The 15,030-nt window shown below is 51.7% G+C and overlaps 4 protein-coding genes across 4 annotated transcripts; 2 read left to right on the forward strand and 2 right to left on the reverse strand.

The window, feature by feature from the left end:
* Positions 1-1,109: 1,109 nt before the first annotated feature.
* N7496_007690 (Phospholipid-transporting ATPase DNF1) lies at positions 1,110-5,801 on the reverse strand (the record flags this gene model as incomplete). Its single annotated transcript, XM_056700609.1, has 3 exons — positions 1,110-2,007; positions 2,064-5,236; positions 5,334-5,801. 3 exons carry the CDS (start codon positions 5,799-5,801, stop codon positions 1,110-1,112), a joined length of 4,539 nt encoding a protein of 1,512 aa, XP_056552672.1.
* Positions 5,802-8,739: 2,938 nt separating this feature from the next.
* N7496_007691 (uncharacterized protein) lies at positions 8,740-11,105 on the forward strand (the record flags this gene model as incomplete). Its single annotated transcript, XM_056700610.1, has 7 exons — positions 8,740-9,589; positions 9,646-9,747; positions 9,806-9,858; positions 9,912-10,038; positions 10,090-10,174; positions 10,231-10,375; positions 10,431-11,105. The coding sequence occupies 7 exons, from the start codon at positions 8,740-8,742 to the stop codon at positions 11,103-11,105; spliced, it is 2,037 nt and encodes a 678-aa protein (XP_056552673.1).
* Positions 11,106-11,482: 377 nt separating this feature from the next.
* On the reverse strand, positions 11,483-12,336 carry N7496_007692 (H(+)-transporting V1 sector ATPase subunit E; the record flags this gene model as incomplete). The annotated part of the gene is made up of 3 exons (XM_056700611.1): positions 11,483-11,633; positions 11,699-12,210; positions 12,304-12,336. The coding sequence occupies 3 exons, from the start codon at positions 12,334-12,336 to the stop codon at positions 11,483-11,485; spliced, it is 696 nt and encodes a 231-aa protein (XP_056552674.1).
* A 380-nt stretch (positions 12,337-12,716) lies between these two features.
* Positions 12,717-14,748, forward strand: N7496_007693 (uncharacterized protein; the record flags this gene model as incomplete). Its single annotated transcript, XM_056700612.1, has 3 exons — positions 12,717-12,758; positions 12,818-13,048; positions 13,132-14,748. The coding sequence occupies 3 exons, from the start codon at positions 12,717-12,719 to the stop codon at positions 14,746-14,748; spliced, it is 1,890 nt and encodes a 629-aa protein (XP_056552675.1).
* Between the last annotated feature and the right edge of the window lie 282 nt (positions 14,749-15,030).

Raw genomic sequence — 15,030 nt, forward strand, 5'->3', positions numbered from 1 at the left:
AGCTAAATGTAACAGCCTCCGAGAGGTGTCTGTCGCTCGAAGCGCCTCTTCAACTTGAATGAAAGGAAAATCACCAGAAACAAAACGCGGCAGAATGACGGAGATTGGCAGAACTCGAGGGCGGTGGGCTACCCCAAACGCGTTGGACGCGCTTCACTTTTACCCAAGTGGGTTGAAATGACAATCTACATACAATTGTTTGCCTATGGAGTATTTAGAGACATTATCTTCGAAAATCTAAGAGACAAAGAAGTAACTCAATAGCATTTACTTTCGAACTATCTGATTATCCCACATGTAGACACCTTGACCTACAAAATTGTGTAAGACGACTACTGCTCTAGTTAATATGACCAATCACGAGGTCATCTAGTTATAGACAAGTACTTCGCCTATCTATGAGTTTGAATGCTCCAGGAGTACGAGGAGTAGGCGCAAGAAAGGCATTCATGTAATATTCGCATTAAGTAACTTTCCTTCATGGAGGCCGTGGAATACAATACATGAATATCATCCCCGGGCCATGCCTGCTCAGCCCCAGCAAAAGCAACAAGATAAAACACCATGGACTAGGAAAGAAAAGAAAAAAAGAGTAAAGGAAAAAAAAATCCCAACGGGAATATAACCCCAGCAAGCGGGAATCACGGAAACAATAGAGAGAGCGGGGAAGCCATCAAATGCGAATTGTCATGCATAATTGCAAGGAGACAAGGAACGCTTTTGTACAAAGGGCCAGTAGACACTATGAAACATGTGAACAGATAGGAGAACGGCAGCTGCCGAGGGACTCCCATGTAGTATAAAGAGAACGAGGCTTGGGTTAGAAAAGGGGGTAAGGAAATGCGCCGAGCCTCCGACCGAGTGTAGTATACCGAACGCCTGCTTTCTATCAGGGGGAATATCAAGGCTGGGAAGAGATGTAAAGAAAAGAGACAAGTCAACAAAAAAAAACACCGCAACATATTGCTCATGAAGATGGGAAGGGTAGAGGGCAATAAAAAAAGAGATCCACAGGGCAGGTGGCACTAGCCCAGTGAAAAGGGGAGAGAGAAAGTCGTCAATGACGGGTCGTCAACGCTAAGTTTATGCAAGGCCATTGGGGGAAACCCTCAAATCATATGTGCAGGGGGCTCGCCTGGAGAGCGGAACGGATCTTGGTTGGAACCCTGCGTATGGCTTGATTCCATCCGTTGAAGCCGAGCTGCCGAGGTGAAATCGTTGCTCTGCTCAAAGCTGTGCCGAATCCGTTCAAAGGAGTGCCTCGTTCGGTCGTGGGAACGACGGACATAGTCTACCGACTGAGGTCGTGGACATTGATCCAAGCTCTCCGTGTAGTTGGTGCCGTTGCTACCATTTTGGCTGCGAGGGTTGTGGCCGTTGGTGTGCTGGGAGGGTGTGTAGTAGCGTTGAGCTCCCTCGGGATCGGGTTGGTCCTGCTTCACTGTTGTTTGAATCGGCTTAGCAAGCTCCGAGGAGGTCGCGGACGCATCACCAGAGCCAACGATCGCGGCGGCACCCACATTTGGAGGAACGTAATCTTCGAACTGTTCCAGGTGCTTGAACTTGCCGAGAGTAACCTGCTCACGAATGATATCCACATCCCGGGGGAAGAACACCTTCTGGATCGCGTTGTACATGAAGCGGGGAAGCAAGGCAATCATGATGGTCACAAGTAGCACAATCCAGAAGGTGAGAGCACCATAGACCTCAGCAGCCGCGTCGTAGAACTGACCAGCTGCTGTGAAGGACGAGTAAATTCCAGTCCAGAAGAAGATCAGGAGCGAGCTGATCGCATTGATCAGGCAGGTGAACCAGTCCCAGCGGTAAGTATTCATCATGATGTAGACGTTGCTGGCGATGACGGCGCAAGTGGCGACCAGGACACCCATACGGGTTCGATCAGCAATGTCTCGGCCATTCTCAGTAGCAAAGTTGGCTGCCTGGTATAGCATATAGGGCATGAAGAAACAGATCACGGACTGATACAAGCCATCGAACATGTACATCCTGGAAATTCTCGTTAGCGAAAGAAACTTATAAGAGAAGGATTAGAGGGAACGAACCAAAACTTGAACTGTGACCACTCCTTGCGCTCAATACCGCGCATATACAGTTGAGGCACGGCAAGAGAGACCCGGTCGTCGACGTCTTGGTCAAAGATACCCATGAAAATAACCGGCAGCGAAGTGAAGGCCAAGTTGACCAGGACAATATAGGTGTAGTCGAAGAGATAGGAGCCGTCGAAGTTGTTGAAGCAACAGTACCAGAAGAGAGCGAAGGTCCAGACCAAGTTCTTGTAGAAGAAGTTGGCAGTACACTCTCCTAAACGACGATAGGACCATCTTCCGTGAACAAGGAGCAAGCGCTGGAGGAAGCGGAACTGTCCAATAGCATAGTCCGAGGACATGACAGCTTGCCGACCCTCCTCACCGGCGATACCGACACCAACATCGGCCTCTTGGATCATGGCGACGTCGTTGGCACCATCACCGATGGCCAGGCCCATGATGTTCAGACCGTGGCGGACCATGTTCACAACGGCGGCCTTCTGGGAAGGACTAACACGGCAGCAAAGAACAGCCTTGCATTGCTTGCAAAGCAGGAGGAACTTCTGCTTGAGCTCGTCGTCAAGCATCATCTTGAGTGTTTCACCATCGACAATAACGGCGTGGGTGGGCTCCGGCGGGGTGTGATCCTCACGAGCAGCGATAAGCTCTTCGTCGGAACCAGTCAAGCCGAAAGTTTGAAGATTCTTGTCAAGCTCTTTAGCCGCTTGCTCATGCTGACCCTCGGGGACGTTGAGGACGATCAGATCCATATTGTTGTTGAGCAGATTGCACGAGAAACCAATGTTGATTGCAGTCTCGACCTTGTCGCCAGTCAGAACCCACAGCTTGATACCAGCATCTGCGAGCAGTTGAATGGTGTCTGGCACGCCATCTTGCAGACGATCCTCAATGGCAGTTCCACCAATGAGCATCAACTCCTGCTCAATCTTGCTTGCAACCTCTTCCATTTTCTCTTCGCGCTCCGTGATTGCAGCAGCGGCAATGTCATGTTCACGGTTCCAAGTTTGGTATTCCTCTTCGCTAAGAAGACGGTCAGCAACGCACAGAGTTCGTAGTCCTTCTTTGGCGAATTCCTCGAGGTGCTCGGCAGTCTGGCGTCGGAGCTCCTGCTGCTTGCCACGGGCCAGGCGCGAGTAGATGATACTGTCGGCACCCTTGCAGAAGAGACGGATAGTGCCATCCGGCATGCGAATAATGGCACTCATACGCTTTCGCGAGGAGTTGAATTCAAGGGTGTTCAAGACAGTATAAGTGCGTTCCTCGCCCATGACGTTCAACAAAAGATCATCACCGGCACGACCAAGGACGGTAAAGCCACAGTCACGGGCAGTGCTAACCAACGCAGCTTCATCGGGCGATTGCGCCTTGAACTCAATCTGAGGAGGGTCACCCGGAGTGTGTTCGGTGATAACAGAGTGGCACAGAGCCAGGGCGAGCATGAAATGTTCCACAGCTGCTTTTTGGGTTTGACCGGATTGCCCTTCGACGTCCGCGACAAAATTGGGAGCAATGAAAGTCAAGTTCTCATCTTTCAGATAAGGGTTGTCATGGATACGACGCAGCATTTCCAGCATCTTTTTCCCATCCGCTGCAATCTGTGCACGAGCCACGGCAGCTTCTTCATCAGCATTAGCGCCTTCACGGCGTCTCATGCCAATTTGAGCTTCGGTGTATGCCTCGCCGTAGGCCACGCCATTGATGGTGGCTTTCTTGAATTCCATAACGTTCTGCGTAAGAGTACCGGTCTTGTCAGAGAAGATGTACTCGACCTGTCCCACGTCATCTGAAATGTTCCACGACTTGGGCACACAGTAGAGTCCAAGCTTTTCGTAGTACATGTAAAGATCGCTGTGGATAAAGACGGCCTGAATAGTGCGGACAATTTCCAGGGAGATGTAGAGTGAAATTGGAACCAAGTTCTGGAACAGAATCAGAGCTGTCCAGAAGGTGACAATACCCGTCACGGGGGGCGTGCCACCGTAAGACCCATAGTCGAAGAAGTTCAATGATTTATCTGAAGAACCCCATGCGACACCGTTCACGATACCTGCAACAAGGCACATGATGAACAGGATGATGAAGTTGTAGATGACGTTCCAGTTCAAGTCCTTGGCCAGGCGAGCGCGCTTGGCGGGAGTTGCACCAGAGTTGAGCATAATCTTACTCTCACCACCAGTGAAGACGACGACACCAAGAACCCACTCGGTACTGCGCAGGGAACAGCCACGAAGCAGCATGTTGTTAATTGTCACGGGCTCGACCATCTCCTTGCGGGGAGCATCCGGGAAGTTCGGGTCGCGCTGTTCCCAACGGATTGCACCGTTGTAAGCATACAGGTTAGGGTGAGGAGCTTCGCTTTCGATCGTGAATTCAGCCTTCTCACAGTCGCGAGCATGTCGAACTTGGCGACCGCAGTGAAGCGCCTGACGGACCTTCAAGTTGGTCTCGCCGTCCAGACCCTTCGTCTCAACGTAACAGGCGCCATCGGGGTCAGAGGTGGACAAAATCACGACATCGGCCGGAATTGGGTCTTCGTTGTAGAGACGGACAAAGTCACCGACCTGGATACTCTTCCAATAGTCCCGCTTGAATCGAGCGGTTCCGGGTGTCTGCTTCGTCTTGTCTAACACGCTTCCGGTTTTCTTGTCAAGCGAAGTGGGCGACATGACACTTTCTCGAAGAGCGCTGTTCGGGGAAAGGTACTTGTTCTCGGGAACGCTCTGGATAGGCCAGTCTTCTCGGACTTCAGCTTGAGGCGAAGGAACCTCGGTCATCGGAATAGCAGCATCGACGGCAAGAGAGTCGCGGTGCGAATATACCGAAGCCCGCGGGGTCGCTGTCGTGAGGAAAGAGTCACGTCGTTCTCCGTCGTCGAGATCGCCCTCCTGGTCCTTCTTCTTGGTGAAAACATTCTTGCCCCAGTGGTATGTGGAAATGGCGCCCCGCGTGCACGCTTTCTTGAACCGACGCCATAATGAGATATTATCTTCGGTCGAATTCACATTATTCCATTCGACAAGGCGATAAACCGGGGAATTGTTTACTTGGTTATCCGATACAGTTCGGCCCCAATCTTCGATAGCGTCCTTGATTGCGGTCACAACGATAATGACGATCAGGGGAACGGCGTTCAAACCGGGGTTGTTGGCACCGAAAATCGAGAAAAACTAAAGAGAGAGATGAGAGGTTAGAAAGAGCTCAATTCAAGTCTCGTTATTCTGGTCGCTTCCTGGTCTCCACCAAGGTCTCGGGAGTGGCGCATACATTAAGAATAATGACGAACAAGAAGTAAATGTTCGCAATGTTGTGAAACTGTAGCCAAATGTTCTTGGGGACGAATGTCAACGCTGTATACTTGGCGGTACGAATCTTGTTTCGAGGATAAGTATGAAGAAGGTGACCATCCTCGTCTCGTTCGGTTTCCGGGATTGGAATGTTGAAATAGATCGTTCGATTGATACCCGAAGCCTGGCTGTCGCCGTTGGTGGACGCGGTGTCGGCCGGAGTGCTCGGAGTTGCAGACCTGCGCTTCTCATCCCTCATTTCCGAGCGCTTGTGAAACCGATCGATGATGGAGACACGTTTCCGCACGCCACCGGAGCCCGCATGGCGCGTGGTGGCCCATCTTTGGCGTTTGGTCGGTTTGGAGATGTTGCTGCTAACCGCCTGAACTTCGTTGTTCTCATGACCACCCTCATTATTATCGTCTCCGGAAAATTGCACGGAAGCCATCTAGGCTACTGTTGCGCCCAGTAGGGCATAAAACTGAAATGAGGACCTGTTGCAAATAAGGGCGACCAAGCATCCAGGTTGTCCAAGCCGAATTCGCCTTGCGTGGCGATTTAAAAGTGATGATTCGGGGATCACAGGGGACTTGAACAGATCACTAAGCGCAGTTTCATCAGGCGCGGAAACTCGAAGTTGCGATTCTCAGCGACGAGGCCGGCGCGCGCGGATGACGACGGGATCGAGGGAGACCCAGTATTGACGGTCGGAGGGGAGACAAGGGTCGTATTATCCGGGAGAGGGAGGTGAGTTAATCGAGGACACGGTATCACCCACGAGGGGCCATGCAAGATTGGGGGGGGAGAGGAAGGTGGGAGGGGAAGGAAGAGAAGAACGGATGGAAGGGGTAAGAGAAGGTAAGTCAAAGGGTATTTTTTTTTCGAGGGTGAAGAGATGAGATGCGCTTGGAGAGGACAGCTTTGGGGACGGGACTATTGACTCGGGAGGGAGGTCCGTAATTACGGGTCACGGATGTACGGCCCTGCTTATGTGGACTTTACTGGATTGCTTACATGCCGGCTTGGTCAGCGGGTTTACTTGGCAGTGTAGATGAAGAGAATTTCGTGTCGTTTATTTACGCTTTGATCTTGAGAGGCTTCTAATTTTGACAATTTCTAGAGAGAAAATTAGTCTACCTTTCTATCATGCATTTCAACCCTCCATGATGGCTCAATCCCGCTCACTACTCTCATACTTCAGACTAATGCAGCAACACAGATACGAAGAATACTTCGTACATCAGCTCGGACAGAAATCTTACGTCCGGTATTGAAACCACGATACATCCCAGCCTCATCTCGCCCTTTCCAACCCATTGTTTGGTTCACCTAAATTTCTGATGGTGGCAATCAGGTCCTTTGGCACTGATGATAAATTCTGATGGATTCTGATTCATGCTGATGGTTCATCGCCCGGTCGGAACATTATACTCGATATGTCCTAAGTTCTGACCAACTCTGGAGTACGGCCGTTGGAGGGAACTATCGAGGTCTATTCCAGGAATAGTTATGGCCCCAGCCCTCATGGCCTCGTGCTGCAGCGACACAGCCTTTCTTTGTATTGGATAGGCGCCAGTATGAAGGAATTCATTCTATATCACGATACCCCACACATTGACTATGAACATACTGGATTTCCATACAATAATAATACCCCATGCCTCGAGTTATGTCTCCGATATCGTTCTACCGTATAGCCTAATCCTCCAATGCATTTTGATCAAAGGTGGCTTGTTCAATTTCCAATAATGTCCGAACTATGCGGAGCTAAAGAGACAGACAGCCAAGGCACTAGAAGGCTCTTCCACATGCTACATTCAGACCTAATTAAGAAGGCTTCGGAGTGCAAAGACTCGATTCGGTGCATTAATCATGCACAACGAGTGCACTCCTCCTTATGCTGGGTCCTCGAATTAGTGTAAACGGCCCCTCAAGATGCCGGTCTCCGTGGGGGCTGACGATGACCTCAGTTCCTGGCGCAGAGGCCACCTGGCTATAGTACCTTTATAGTGCTCTAACTCCGTACTACTGTATTCAATATCATCTTCTCCGTCCGGTGGAGACGGAGTACGGAGTAAGGACGGAGATTTTCGCGACCGATCACAGCGTATATAGCGAACTAGTGGCTTGGTGCACTACCAAGTTGCAGTGTAGTATATTACTGTAAGTTTGTAACCAAAGGGAATAAAACCATCTCGGGGTCGGAGCATCGAGCCTGAAACCACCAGCGACACGGCACGGGCGTCCGGTCTCCACCCAGGCGTTTAGTCAGCTTCTGGGGGCTCCAGTCGGTTCCACGGATGATTGAAATCCTTCAAATGATTCGAGAATCCATACACTGCGGACTCCGTTCCTCCAGAGGCCTCGCAGGAGAGAAATTGATTAACTGCTCAGGCTAACTCGTGCAGCACCATGAAGCCCTTCGAAAGAGGACCTTTTGCCTAGCACTTTCTCAATTACTGTTGGCATCATCTGTCCACCCCCTTTTTTTCCATTCTTCGCGGATGCCCGCGGTAAGATAGACTCTTGGCTTTCAGGAGAGCGCACTATACGTCCAGTGGCCCTTCTGGGCGGGACCCCGTGGACGATCATAGTGGAATTGCCGATGGCTCCAGACCTTCTTTGGCTTTTCTGTGCAGTCTTCGGTCAATGCTGCCTAGTCCCATCTCCTGCGAGGTTATGACACCTTGAACCGAACGTCCATGGCGGGTCCGCTGTCGCTTGGGTATGAGAGATTGCAGGAGACCGCCCAGAACAATATATATCCATAATGCAGCAGGTATCCAGCCTGACACAATCAAAACATGACAGCGCGTCGTCAGCCCGCGCGATCGACGACGAACCACGGTGGAGATGGACGATGCACTGCCAGCCAGATTCGTAAACCTAAATCGGATCTGCGGGCTGCGTCTGAGACTGATGGGACTGCGCTTAACAAGTTAAACACTCCGTGACCCCTGACTCCCAGTGTTGCGTTTAGTGTCTCCTGACAGGCCAAGCATTCCTCTCTTGGCGTGGACAGCGGTTGGTAAAACCATGTAGATCAAACGCGAGGTTGGGATCATCACTGATCCGCGCCATTGCGACAGTGGCTGGTCAGAGAGTTCGTTAGCCTCGTATCAAATGAGCCGAGTGGAGAGGGATGTAAACAGTCTCTACAATCATCAATATGAATAGCTATCATCTCAATGCAAAGAACGAGAAGACACCGATTCGGCCTTTGAACATGTACAGACAAAGGAACTCGAGGAAGAAACGGGGTCTACCTCCAATTACCCAATCGGGAAATAATTGATCACGTGATCCCGCGCCTCTGCCGACGCGACGCGGACTCGATAGCGGGACACTTCTTTGACCTCAGTTCAGCGCACATCACAACGCTCACGATGCGCACCCTCCGAGACTTTTTCATCCGGGTACCTGATCCAAGTATACCTTCGCAACCTACCCGCACCAAGGCTCAAAATTTGGATGAAGCGCCGGCTTCATCTCCACCCTCAGAGGCCCCGCGATCTTCAATAACGATAGACCTCACCCAGGATGACAATGCGCAGATAGAGGAAGATAGCCCTACAGCAGCTCAGCTTGATATATCGCAATCACGACCAACCACCGATAAGAGACCGGAACAATCTGCGCCAGATCAGAGCTTCACTGGATCAACCCCGCTGCCCTCGTCACTGAATAGCAGCTTCAATCCATCGCAACGCATCCTCAAAGATGGTAAAGAGGTGGTTATCAGTTCCGACGGGGATGATACAGACTCAATATCCTCTTTGGAAGATCCAGATGTCCTCTTTGCCCCGATGAACAAACCCAAGAATGATGCCCCGCCCCCGCCAAACCCATATCAACCGAACAAAGCCTTACTTGCTCAGCTCTCTGCGCCAAAGAAGTACAGGTTCAACCTCGATTCTCTCGTGCATGATGCGGTAGATGATGATGAGATAGAAGCCAACGTCGCCAAGGCTAGGGCACGATTACAACAAAATGGAGTCCAAGATGGTGCTGGGGGATCAAAGAAAGGACTGAACGAGGGCGTGTTGGCATCCGCTCTGGGCGGCGATTCCGATGAAGGGCCGGGTCTCCAACGTCTCATGGACGCCGTTCGAAGAACCGAGGCCCTCGAACAAAGTCGTAACTGGCGGTTCTTCGATCAGAGCCAGTTGCCACCTGCCACGCCAAACTTTCCTATTGAATTGTTCCCACCAGAATCGCCTCTGGCAGGACTGAGAGGTTGTTCGCACCACGCCCAGCAGGCTTATGAGACATTCACTGATTATTTTTGGTAGAACCTGACTCTCGCGCCCGGCTCCTCCAGTCCGGTATTTTAGAGTACGCTGCGTCAATGCAGCGTTTGCCAGATGATTTCCTCTTGTGGATCATCCGGTCTAGTATGTTGATCTTCTTCCATGGATTTGCTCTTCTTCGCACTAAAACTTTGTCATAAAGTTCCCCTTGAACCTCGAGAAGAGTTGAGGAAGGCTTATTGTCGGATTTTCACGGTAAGGTTCAAAGACCTCCTCCACTACGACACTCTCGCTGAGTATATACATAGCAAACACCTAAAGAGCAAACGGGATCATTGATGCGCCAAGATACTATAGACGGACTCTTCCGTCAACTGGGGGCTAGGCCACACGCGTTGATTCTATGTGAACCAGTTATCGCAGATCCTCCTGAACGTGAGTTCTTCGCTCGAGTACTCTCTGAACTTTTCTAACTGCTCTTTGCAGCATCGTTACACGCACCACCTACTAGAGAGCGACCGGCCTTGGTTTCCGTCTTAAATCTGATTCGAGACACCGCGGCAGCGGAGCTGTTAGTCCTAACCCTTTACAGATAATCCCAATCCGAGAAGGCTGACATCTCTCCAGGTTTGACGATGATACCCAGGTGCACGCGATTCAGATTCTACTTCGAATGTCGCTGGATACAGCATTAACTACAGACTGCGCCATACGTGCTGAACTTCAGGGAACGTTGACTTCCCTTCTGGAATTCGGGCCGAGGCAGAGAATTGTATGTTTTGGTCAATGTGTTCTGGGGGTCAATGAGCAGGCGCTGACTCTGACAGGAATATCAAATTTGCACCAGCGTTTTTGAAACGATCAAAGATCCGCAGTTTCAGAGCCGGCTATTACAACAAATTCTCCCAACGTCAACATGGGTGTCCTTGCTCCGATATCGACTCGCCGTTTCATTTCTACTGCAGGACCCAAGCCCCTTAACCGAGCCCCCAGAGGTGGTACTTGGTCTGCGGCGTATCACTGATCTCTTGGTGCGTGACGAACGATTCCAAGTAAAGAAACACCGAGGTAATAGCGACTACGACTACGGTGATTTAATTGCTATCGCCTTGCAACTCGAGGTGTGCATCAACTCGGCCCTCTTCGACTTAAAGTATCGGCAGGCAGACACGGAGGTAAAGTTCAATAAAGCGATCGACCAGCTGGCTGCGCAGATCAAGAAAATCTTCACCTCCATTGAAGATACCGGCGCATCCCATCTCCAGCGCATGCTGGCAAAGGACGCACTAGAGACACTGCACTATCGGATGATTTACTCGGTTCGCTCCAAGGCTCCTCCCAAGAAGACATTGTTTAAAAACTTCAGGAGGGAAACAAATCACAACCTCAAAGATATGTTCATGAGAGGGAACACTGCGACAGACACCACCGATGGAGCAACCGATACTGCAGATACCGAAAGTGCCGGTGGCATGGCAATGCCCATTCGACGACATGATTAGCAATTTTAGTCTGTTGAGTGGGTGCGGGTCTCCCGTATTAGTGATATGTATACATAATTTACGACCGTGACGGCATTGATGAGTATCAATTGAGCGAGGCATTTTTACATGCATTGTTTCCGAACCTTTCTGCAAATCGTAGATGAAAAATTAGACAAACGCTCAGGAAAGACAGACCATATGCTAGGTCAGACATGGGATGTGCAAAAAAAATAAGAAAAGGAACACGGAAGCCCCCCTCCTCTCTATGGGCATGTGGAGACGGTCAAAATGAGGCATAGCTAGAAGCCCGAACTATAAAACACGAAAACACCCGACAGGACTTGGGGCAAAGTAACCAGCGGAGAAATACAGAAATAACCCAGAGCAGATATTGTCTAGTCATAGAAGCGCCGGTTGACGTTCTTGCCGAACAACGTCTCTCGCACGGCGGGGAGAGCGTCAATCTCCAGGAGGCGTAGACGCTCCTCGAAGGTGTTGTTGATCTCGATCTTGCCCTTGCCGCCAACAATGACCACACCACCGGCACTGTAGAAGCAGTCTTGTTAGTACCAAAGCTCGAAAATACTCAGGGGAAGATGGCAGCAACTTACGATCCCTCGGGCAGCGGCTCGGACTCGTCCACAGTCGCGGTCACCTCCTTGCCGACGTTCTTCTTGAACTCCTTCGCGGCCTCCTCAATAGCCTTCTTCGCGGCATCGACATCCTTCTTCCGCGCACGAATCTCAACCTTCTCCTCGTTCAGGTAGTAAAAGCCCTCGAGGATCAGACCCTCCAACATGGTCTGATACTTCTTATTATCATCCGCAGCCACGGTCGAGACCTTCTTCCGAGCTTTCTCGAAGAGCTCATCCAAGAGCTCTTGACGACCGCCGAGCACACGGAGACGAGTCCGGTTGGCGAGAGTCGAGCGGGTGATCTGCTGGGACATGGCGGCCTGCTTGAACTTCTTCTCGTAGAGGGTGTCGATGGCGGCAGTCTCTTGGCGGACAAGCTTGGACTTCTCGATCGCGAACTCCTCGTCGGCCTTGAGCTGGATCTCACGGGCTTTCTCGAGGGCCTCCTGCCGGATGAACGCGGTCATCTTGCGGAGCTCGCCCGCGACCTACTCGCATCGGACATGGTCAGTCACCGGGGGTCGACTGCAGAGGGGGGTTGTACAGGGTTGGGTTTCAATGGGGCGGGAGGACGAGTTTACCTGATCATCGGAGAGGGCATGACTTTGCGACATGATGGCGATGTTTCAGAGGAAGATGAGGAGGAAGAGACGTGGTGGGTGGTCTGGTGGATGGAGTTTGGGGAATGTTGAATGACGTGGGGAGGTGGAAGGGAGTTGTGTCCAACTAAGCTCGGGAGCCGCTGCTTCTCTCCAGCTGCTTTTGCCTTGGCGTCCCATCCGCATCCAGAGGCCTCCGCACTCTCTCCTGGTCTCCTTGTCCCTTGTGTTCTCGCCCTGCAACCCTTTCCTTTTTCTTGTGGCGCTCGTCTTTCCCGAACGCTCCCTTCGAGTCCTCGCTCCTCACATCATGGCATCTGCACTTCGGTAGTGGCCCAGCTCTTGCGCTCCTACGCGAACCCCCGTTCCGCGGCCGACATACGATACAAACGACGATGGGCAACCTCGGGGATTTGTCGCCGCAGGGCAGTATCGCGGTGAGCACGCATATACCGAAGCTATGCAGGATTAGCTAGCTGATTTCTTATACATTTAGGTCGGAGTGATCGTGGGCCTCGTCTCGACCAGCCTACAAGCCATCGGATTGACACTCCAGCGCAAGTCCCACCTTCTCGAAGATGAGAAACCGCCTTATGAGGGCCGCCGACCTCCCTACAAGCGCCGGCGATGGCAGTTGGGCATGGGCATGTTTGTGATCTCCAATATTGTAGGAAGCACGATCCAGATCACCACGTTGCCACTACCAGTTCTCTCTACACTTCAAGCGGTCAGTCATCGTCATCGCCTTTAGTGGTTGCCATTTTCCCAAGGAATCCAGGTTGGCTAACAGCCAGAATGTGTGAAAAACAGTCCGGCCTAGTTTTCAACACGATCTTTGCGACTCTTATCCTCGGCGAGCCCTTCACCCGCTATTCGTTTGCCGGTACCGCTCTCGTCTGCATTGGCGCCATATTGATTGCAACCTTTGGCGCCATCGGGGAACCGGCGCATACCTTGAATCAGTTGTTAAAGCTTCTCATGCGACGTCCTTTCCTCATATGGATGGGCATGACCTTGGTCGTTGTAGGACTTATTCTTGTTGGTTCGAAATTGTCGAGATACTGCATACCGGGGTCGCGGGCGAAACCTACGGCGTCGGGGATAATCACACCGCATGTACAACGTGTTCAGGGCCGGGTGAAGCTCTTCCGGGGTATGTGCTATGGTGCTGTCAGTGGAATTTTGTCGGCCCATTCGCTGCTGCTGGCCAAGTCTGCAGTGGAGCTGCTGGTTCGCACCGTGGTCGACCGTGTGAACCAGTTCAACCGCTGGCAGTCGTGGGTGATCCTACTGGGGATGATCGCCCTGGCTCTTACACAACTCTTCTACTTGCATCGAGGTTTGAAGCTCTGCAGTACTAGTGTGCTATACCCTTTTGTGTTTTGCATCTACAACATTATCGCTATTCTCGATGGCCTGATCTACTTCCGGCAGGCGTCTCAACTGGCCGGTTTCCATGCCGGCCTGATCGCATTGGGTACGGTCATTCTTCTTGGAGGTGTGCTGTGCCTATCATGGCGGCTGGAAGATGTTGACAGCAATGCCGCTATCACGGTCGCCGGGCCGACGCAAACTGGCATCGGCCCAGGCATGGCAGTTGTTGAGGAACATGACACTTTTTCATCCGGGCTGCTGGATCGTCTGGAGGACGAGGAATCACATATTGGAGAACGAGAGCCTTTACTCCATGGGACCTCTCGCCCACGACACCTTTCATCCTACCAACGGGCCCGGGCGCCCAGTCTCCCGCTCATACCACCTATGGATCGGCACGAAGCTGCAGATCTCAACGCCGCATCCATTTGGGCTGAACTCGATGATTCGGATTATGACACTGCAGGTCCCAAATGGCGCTCTTCTATTGACCGGCCTCGAAGCTCCAGCGGCAGTGCAGCCCTGAATAGTTCTATACGCGGTCTCTCACGACACTCGACCATCGGCCCGATACCGCATCACCGCCCGTGGGGACCTCGTCGGCCTAATCTGTCAATACAAGGCGGGCAACGACGCTCATCTGCTCCATTGGCAGGATTAATGGGTACAACACGCCGGTGGCGCGGTACCTGGGGCCCTGTAACTGCCTCGCCAATATCGCAAGGAGTCCCCGGTTACGGCACCATACAAGAAGATGATGATATGCTTCACGGTCGAGATGAATCACCTACACCGCAGCCCAGATCAACATTCAATCTTCTCGCAGGCTCGAGAAGGACGCTGGTGGGTGCATGGCGAACCGGACGGCAATATCTCTCTCGATGGACGAACCCGCGGGCGGGTAGTCAAGAGCACCACCCCAGTGTTGGTGCTGGTGCCCGAGACGGGGCTTCATCTCCATTACTCCCACGATCCGAAGTCGGCATTCCACAAGCTGGAGATATAGACGACCATCATCCCAAGCAAATAGCCGGCACACCGTCATCCCTGTAAAGACTCGATCTCGATTTTCCCTTGCTTGTACATCCCGTTGCTCTGCACCTTTGCAGCTCTTGATATATACCCGGAAGACCTCTGTTTCTGTTTTTTGTCCTATCTTCGACCCTGTACAGTAGGGACGCATGTTCACCCAGCAATGGCCTCCCCACCAACCAACAAGGACTAGAGAAGATGCTCTTGCTGCTTTTCCTAGTGTGTTATTAGCCGTCCAAGATACTACGATACGATACCACTTTTCTGTTTCCTTTTTTGTTTTCTTGATATACCTTTGAATGA

Source organism: Penicillium cataractarum (genome assembly GCF_028827025.1).
Source record: "Penicillium cataractarum strain IBT 29864 chromosome Unknown utg000007l, whole genome shotgun sequence".
NCBI lineage: Eukaryota > Fungi > Ascomycota > Eurotiomycetes > Eurotiales > Aspergillaceae > Penicillium > Penicillium cataractarum.